We start from the raw sequence: 7,988 nt of genomic DNA on the forward strand, positions 1-7,988 counted from the left end.
AGAATGCAATCCTTTATAAAAGGGATATGGATAAAATATCTCATGAGTAATGAGTTTATCACTTTTGGTATATAATTTTAAAATTTTTCAATTTTGGTGCATCATTTTGTTATTTTTATTAATTTTAATCATTCCGACTAAATTAACAGCAGATTGTTGTCGAATTTTATATTTTAGTAGCAAAATCGTCATTTCAAAAAAAGATCTCCAATATCTAAACAAAAGAAAAATCATATTAAGAGAAAAAAAAAAGAGTTTGTCAATCATCGACGCTATATGTCTCATAGATTTGTGTCTAGTTTCTGCCCGGCTTTCACATTATTCTTATCCATCAAATACCTATAAATATGATTTTACAGTGATTTTGTTTAGATATAGAAGTTGTTTTCTTGAGATGACGATTTTATCCCTAAAAATATAAAATTCGATAACATTTTGCCGTTAATTTGACTGGAAAGATCAAAACTGATAAAAATAACAAAGTTAGACACCAAAATTAAAAATTTTTAAAATTACGTACCAAAAGTGATAGAAACTCAATAATCGTGGGACGAAAAGTGAAATTAATTCATATTCAATAAACAAAAACTGTTCATAAGATACCATTGCCATTTGGTTCAAGGTATACTTCTGCAAGTTCTTTCTTGGTCCCCTCTATTAAAACTATCTCTTTCTTTTAGTCTACACATTCCTGTGTTTTTCTCTTTCCTTATTCCAGCACTGTCTTAATCTACTAATTTTGCCTATATATATATATACATCGCCATCTATCCATGTAATAATCTTACAAGTTTCAAAAATCCTCCCAATTTGTGCGGTTTCTAGGCTCTGCAAATTGATATAGTAATTGGGCTAACCCAAATTTCCAAAGCCCGGAATCTTGATTCTTTGCCCTTTGATTCCTTTCATCAGGGTATTTCAAGGAAGGAAAAGCAAGAGACAGAGAAGGACCCCGAGGATTTATCTGGGGTTTTCTCCGTCTTCCTAATTTTCTGAAGGAGCGAGCAGACACAGTTTCATGGATTCCCAGGTTTTGGTCGCTCTGGGTCTCTCAATGTTGGGTGGCCTAAGTACCTCTTTAGGTGAGTGACTGTTGGAAATGAGGATTTAGTTCAATGCTCAGTTGTTGAGAGTCTTTGATATTCAAGAATTGGGGATTAACTTTGATGGTTCAAGACTGTTCCTTTTTCCTCATCGTTTTCTAATTGTACGCGTAACGTTCTTCCTTGATTGTTATAATATGCTGTTTCATGTTGATTTTCACACCCAGAGGTTATTATTTGTTAATCTTCATTTTCATAATTGTATCTGTTAATTGCAGGGGGAGAAGTATTTGTTTGCTTAAATTCCTAGAGCATCTGTATTTGCTTGTTTTAAATGATTGCAAGCTTTAATTTTAAGTTTTGGTTGCACAATAAAAGCAGTTTCTAACCTGTGGGCATTGGCTCAATAGGTGCTCTATTTGTGATCATCAATCAGACCCCCAACTTGAAGATGCTTGGTCTTTTGCAGGTGATTCTTGACTTTCTCTGTCTATGCTTCTGAAATGAACAGCTACTTTTCAGTTTAACTTAATAGGTGTAGAAGCTACAAAGAGTAGCTTATATGCATTTAAGAATTGATTGTGTAAGCATATAGATTGACTTGTTACTTATCGGAATACAAATTATAATAATATGATGAATTGCTTGCTTTAGAACTTTTTATGGCATCAAAGATCTAATTCCATATTTTCATTTCATGCAGGGTTTTGCTGCTGGTCTTATGCTGAGTATATCATTCTTAGACTTGGCTCATAATGCATTGAACTCCATTGGATTCTTAAGAGGAAACCTCTGGGTGAGCTATTATTTCGAACATTTTGGCCCTGTTTGGTAAATGGCTATTAGCTGTTAGCTGATTGGGTTAATTAAATGGTATAACTAGTTGATAACATTAGCTGATTGTAGAAATGTGTTTGGTATATTAGCTGGTAGCTGTTTGGTATAATTTCTTTTCTAAAAAAGCTAATTGAAAAAGTTGCTTTGAGCAGCTTTTTGAATTTTAGCATTTTGGAGTTACAAAAAACTAATTAACCAAACACTTATATTGATTCTTTAACCAAGTCAAACAGCTAATAGTGGTCAAATAAGCCAAATTTGGCCTATAGGCTAATATTTTACCAAACAGGGCCTATATCAACTTTACCAATTGTTTACATTGTATTATTGACTGTTTTTCTTTAAAGAACAATCAACTATTGCCTCGCAGTTCTTTGCAGGTGTCATTTTCTTTGCTCTCGTTTCAAGCTTCATCCCAGAACCTACACTTTCTCCTACTCCAAATTTACAGAACAAAAAGGTTGTAATACTCTTATCTATTTCTCTCTATGAGTTGGGTTTTGCTTCTTAAACTGCTTATACTCATGAATCGTGACTTCATCTGGAAAATTTGCTCTTAAAATGTGAAATTGTGGTTGAGGGCAGAAAGGTGAGGATGATGGTGGCAAAGATATCATGAAAAAACACCGCCGACAAGTCTTCTATAGTGGGATTGTTACGGCAATAGGTTTGTCTTACACTTTTTGGCCAATGAATGACTTGATGAAATGTTCTATTTATGCTTATACCACTCCATGCAAGTAGGCATCATGTGTAGTCTGTCTAATCAATGCTTTGAAATCTTAGGAAGTAAGAGAGGAACCTTCTCTTCTAAATTTCATATTCTTGCGTGGCGTTTGAGACTTCTATGATAAATCATCAAAATCTATTACTGACTGAGGTTGAAAATATGTGTACATTTCTTGATTGAAAGAAAAGGAGTAAATGGCTTTTGAGATCTTTTTTTCTTTCTTTTTTGCTGTAACAGGAATAAGCTTGCACAACTTTCCAGAGGGAATGGCTGTGTTCCTTGGATCAATCAAGGTACCTATAACCTATCCTTGCTAGCAATTCATGATTTAATTTATGAACGGTGAGACCTAGACCACAGCCAAAACAAGCTTTTAAATGAACTATTTATACCATTTAAAGGGGGAAAATAGCGGGGTGCTTAATGTGGTGAAGCCTTTCATAAATATTCCTTGTCACTACCTTAGTCTCTAACTTAATATTTTATTTCTTGAAAATTTTTGAAAGCTGTTTGCCTATTTGATTTACAAAATGACCCTGTAGGAAAAATTGCTTATGATTATTTGTCTTTAGGCAAATTGCTCTGCAGTTTTGTGCCAGAATACAGTCTAATTCTATGATTGTATGTGAAAAGAATCATTTGATAGTTAATTATCTGAACATGGTTCCTCATGTAATGTAATTGGGGAAAAGTATTGTGATTGAATTTGACATATAATACTGATGGATTTAATTAACCCGGGGTAGCCTGAATTACTAAACCCGATTAAGAACGTAAATAGGAAATGGATAGGTGAAACAATGTCGTAAGGTCGCGGGGACCGTATATCGTATTAAATAGGGATAATCGAGCTATTACAAGTTGAATGTAAAGCTATTACAGCGATTGATTAGGACAAAGTAGATAGAATCTTGTAAGAAAAGTGTAATGTGTCCTAATGGGACAAAGCGTGGGGTTTTTATACAAAATAAACCCCCAACCGCCCCACCTAAACCGGGGGGTGGTTGCATCTCCCGTGTTGACCGCGTCCAGGGCTGGGCTTGACTGGGTCCGCAGGTTAGGCGTGCCGAGCTCAACATGGCTGAGCTCAACCATGGTCGAGCTCACCATGGCCGAGCTCACCATGGCCGAGCCCACAATGGCCGAGCTCACAATGGCTGAGCTCACCATGGCCGAGCTCACATGGCCGAGCTCATTATGGCCGAGGCGCCTTGGGCCGAGCACGGGGCCCCGGGTCGGTTTGCTCCTATCATAATATATCCATCAAATACTTTCTTACTTTGTAAAGGGTAATAATAAGTATGCCCTTGAACACTCAAATGGATTATTTAATTGATACCTTTCAAATGTCTTGTCACGTCTTTGCACACTTAGTGATCTTTTTATTTTATTTATCTTCTTTTGTAGGGTCTTCGAGTTGGTATCAATTTGGCCCTTGCCATTTCGTTGCACAACATCCCAGAGGTACATATTCAAAGTAATTGTTATAATTTCCATTTACATACTTCTATTATGCTTTTGCATACTTAAATGTGGTACAGATTTAAAGCTCTGTATAATCAAAACTGTAATCTCATACCTGTAAGCTCTGTAACTTTTTTTGGTGCGTCGGAGTAGTTGGGGATTGAACCTGTAATCTCCTACCTAAAGTCACAGGCTGGTGCAATTAGATTATAAGGTCTTTGACATGATCTAACTTGTAATTATAGTATAGTACTCATAATATTGTATAGGTAGATAGCTTGTAGTTAGAAAATTAAATAATGGGGCTAAAGTTGTTATATTAGGTTTCTATCATTAATAAACAAACTCACATAGCAAGTATCTAATGTGTTTGTGGCTTTGTGCATATTAAAGTATTCCTTACATAGGAAATTCAAAGTTCAGTTGGTAGGAAATCCCCCAAATTTGAGCATATGTTTCACACACACACATATAAAGTTCACACGTATTCTGCACTTTACCCAATAAAGTTGATTGGAATTTAATTACAAATTACAAATTTTAGTTTTAGAACATTTCATAATTGTACTTCAATACTCAAGACTAGTAGGGTTCAGTGTGATATTGGACTCTTTAATTTCTTATTCACAGGGTGTTGCGGTTGCACTTCCAGTTTATTTTGCAACTCAGAGGTAATGATTCTCCAAATTTCTGTTCTTTGTTTTCTGTTTAGAGAACTTGTTTACTAACACTCGTTTTTTCAAATTTATTTTTTCTAGACTAACTTTATAAAATTAACACAAGTGTTTCGAGTGAATTTTAGACATTATATTTAATTTTTTTTTTTTTGGGATATGTTTGGTTTAAATGGAATAAATATAATTTTTACTAACTCTAATATATGTAAGATTTTTACATTTGATATCTGAACCAAATATATATCCGTATATAACATAACTATAAATATATATGAACCAATAACCTATTAAATTCACCTAAATTTAGTTTAGATAATATTAATATTTTTTTGAACTAATAGTAAAAATATTTTTGGATGTATTCATTTTTGAATGAAATGTATGTATATATAATTTTTATTTTGAAATCTAATATATGTGAAATTTCAATATTAGATATCCGGACCAAACTTGTATTACGATATAACATAACTAAAAATATTTGAACCAATAATCTATTGAGTTCAATCAAAATCTAAAATTTTGTTTGGAATTCAAATTTTAATTGTGATAATATGAATAATGTTTAACTTTAAGCATAAACAAATAAATTATGTTTATATAAGTAAATGCAAGTAGAAAAGATAGAAGATGGTAATAAGTAAAAGAATATAATAATGAATGTAATCATATTAATGAATAAATATGTTAATAGATAATGGTGAGAATGTGGTTATAGTGATATATAGCCAAATAGAGGATAGATGATTTAGTTTTCTATTTAGAAAAAAGTTTTTAAAAGTTCTTCAGTTTTCTAGAAAATTAAAAAATGTTTCCACTTTTCAAAATGAAAAACTGTATTAGTAAACATGTTTTCTGTTTTTTATTCTCCAATTCTCCAGTTAGTAAATGGGCTCATAGTTTTTGTACTCTTTTTTTTTTTGGCCCTTCTTAAGAGTTTGGCGGATACATGTTTTCTGTTTTACCTTATCTAATTCAACCTTCTTTTATTTCAAACAACATTATTGTTCCATAAGGCATGGATTCCAATTAGGAATTTCTACAAATCTGATGTGGAGTACAATTTCGAAAACATATGAATGTGAGCTGTGGCCTGAAATGGCTTGTATGCTACTTGTTGAAACTTGGCCATTGTTAAGAGTCCACACCTATAAAATAAGAGAGAACATATGGGTTTATAAGGCCATGGTTAGACTAGCTAAATGGTTGGATTCAATCTTTTAGTGTGGTTTAGCCTATGTGCATTATAGCCCAGTTGAGTGACCATGGCCCAATCTTAAATTATAACAGCCATAAAAGCCTTTTTATATTATTTTTCATCCAACTGCTTAACAAAACTTTCTTCCAGTTGTGTTTAAAAAAAATTATTTCCTATACATTTAAACAATTCCACATCACTCTTTTTAAAATTATTCCATAATTTTGTTTGTATTTATGCATATCTTCAGCAAATGGCAGGCTTTCAAGATTGCTACACTTTCCGGCTTGGCAGAGCCCTTGGGTGTGATTATTGTAGGTGCGTTCCCAGCTGTTTACTTTATGTATATAAACATAATGGTGAAGATATACTTTTTTGCGAAGCGGCCATATGAGTTCAGATTAATTTACCCGTTATTCAAATCTCAGCCTATCTATTTCCAAGCAGCTTAAGTCCTGAAGTTCTGGAGGGCCTCCTTGGATCGGGTTTGTGATACTTTTGTTTTCTTTCGTTTTCGTTACTGCTGTAAGGATTAACTCATAATTCGACTGTTAATGGTTAACGATTCTTGTGGCTTCCAGTTGGTGGGGTGATGGCTTTCCTAACCCTGCACGAAATGCTGCCACTGGCATTTGACTATGCGGGCCAAAAGAACGCAGTCAAGGCTGTGTTTCTTGGAATGGCTTTCATGTCTGCTAGGTATTACACACATTGCTTTATCTTTTACTCTGTATATTTGAGCTATGCTTATATTTTTCTATGATTCTATTAATGTTGATGATAAATGTGGCCTCTATGCTACACGGAAACTTTGATGTAGTGGGACCCACATGGAAAAAGTAACTTATCAAAGCCGCCACATCAGGGAGTAAAATTGAGGGAGTACATGTAGTAAAACTCGTATAATAATTATCATTCTCCAGATCATTCAATTTCATTAGCCACGTTCCCCCCTCCCTGACCCTGGTTGTGTTTGATGGACCCTACTTGTGGTTATAACTTAATATTTGATGTAAATGAGAAAAAAGAGTTAGGAACATAGGACCACACATACCTTTCATCCCTAGCCTATGGGTCTATGCCTAAACTATCCAATGTCATTGTCTCTATTAGCAAAAACCGATAGCCTATCTCTTTAAGTTAAACCCGAGATTTTTAGATGTTATTTGTTATGACGGCCATCACTAGCCCCATGAATGGAAAGAGTGCAAGAGCGTTTGCAATTCTTTTGCTGTTCCAGGAATTACGTTTAAATAAAAAATCATATCGGAGTATATTGAAATATTCTTCCAAAAGTTCTCTTTTCATAAGTTCATTTTTCATGATCAGGTGCTTCATTGATTGTCTCTAATTTCCTTCTCTTTCTGATTATGCAGCCTGTATTTCCTACAGACCAGCTTACCGGAGGATATGAGCTTGTAGTTTCTGATCATACGACGCCAACCTGAGAGTCCAATAGTTCTTCTAACCATGTTTGGAAACCCCACCCCCACCCCCACTCTTCCTCCTTCTCCATGGATGAAGGGTCACAAGAAGAGAATAGTAGAAGACAGGAAAAGAATATTTGTAAAATGAGGGATATTGCAAATTCACTGTATATGTGACTGACTGACTATATACTCATCAGACAGTTGTATAAGTATATTCCCATGTGAAATAATAATAATGACAATTGATCCTCATTGAGATGTCAATTAAGCAACACAGTAAGATTCCTAAGTACACTTTAAGGTAAATGGAGGCCCTCCTATTATTATTATTATTATTATTATTATTATTATTATTATTATTATTATTATTATTATTATTATTTATTTAGGGGTACTATTGATTCTATTACAATGTAGTATCTGTTTATACATATTTTCTCAACTTATTGAAGCATACAGAGTCAATGCCCTCATTGGAGTTCAAACTTGTGACCTCCTATCTAGTAGAGTCAGAATTCTGCTGACCAGAAGGTTTTTGGCATTTGTTTGTTTATTTACTTGTACTAAAATGAAATGTAATGTTATAGGCTAGGCTAGGTAGCATACCGG

The 7,988-nt window shown here is 33.9% G+C and overlaps 1 protein-coding gene across 5 annotated transcripts; it reads left to right on the forward strand.

The window, feature by feature from the left end:
* Positions 1-606: 606 nt before the first annotated feature.
* LOC109154527 (zinc transporter ZTP29) lies at positions 607-7,643 on the forward strand. 5 transcript variants are annotated; one of them, XM_019302291.1, is made up of 13 exons: positions 607-622; positions 913-1,082; positions 1,454-1,512; positions 1,747-1,839; positions 2,251-2,340; positions 2,466-2,547; positions 2,848-2,903; positions 4,018-4,074; positions 4,705-4,745; positions 6,200-6,267; positions 6,378-6,434; positions 6,531-6,648; positions 7,326-7,643. In XM_019302291.1, the coding sequence occupies exons 2-13, from the start codon at positions 1,019-1,021 to the stop codon at positions 7,369-7,371; spliced, it is 831 nt and encodes a 276-aa protein (XP_019157836.1). In that variant the 5' UTR covers positions 607-622; positions 913-1,018; the 3' UTR covers positions 7,372-7,643. The 5 variants fall into 5 exon arrangements, with proteins under 5 accessions (XP_019157836.1, XP_019157837.1, XP_019157833.1 ...); XM_019302292.1 differs by having other exon boundaries at positions 615-1,082; positions 7,326-7,410; positions 7,457-7,643; XM_019302289.1 differs by lacking the exon at positions 607-622 and adding an exon at positions 633-812.
* The last annotated feature ends 345 nt before the right edge of the window (positions 7,644-7,988 follow it).

This window comes from Ipomoea nil, unplaced genomic scaffold, assembly GCF_001879475.1.
Source record: "Ipomoea nil cultivar Tokyo-kokei standard unplaced genomic scaffold, Asagao_1.1 scaffold2647, whole genome shotgun sequence".
NCBI classification, from domain to species: domain Eukaryota; kingdom Viridiplantae; phylum Streptophyta; class Magnoliopsida; order Solanales; family Convolvulaceae; genus Ipomoea; species Ipomoea nil.

Excerpts from the sequence above, each read along its gene's own strand:
- LOC109154527 (XM_019302291.1), top strand. The coding sequence starts at position 1,019 with ATGGATTCCCAGGTTTTGGTCGCTCTGGGTCTCTCAATGTTGGGTGGC. Across the intron at positions 2,548-2,847 it reads TGGGATTGTTACGGCAATAG|GAATAAGCTTGCACAACTTT; the intron begins GTTTGTCTTACA and ends TTGCTGTAACAG. Across the intron at positions 6,649-7,325 it reads ATGGCTTTCATGTCTGCTAG|CCTGTATTTCCTACAGACCA; the intron begins GTATTACACACA and ends CTGATTATGCAG.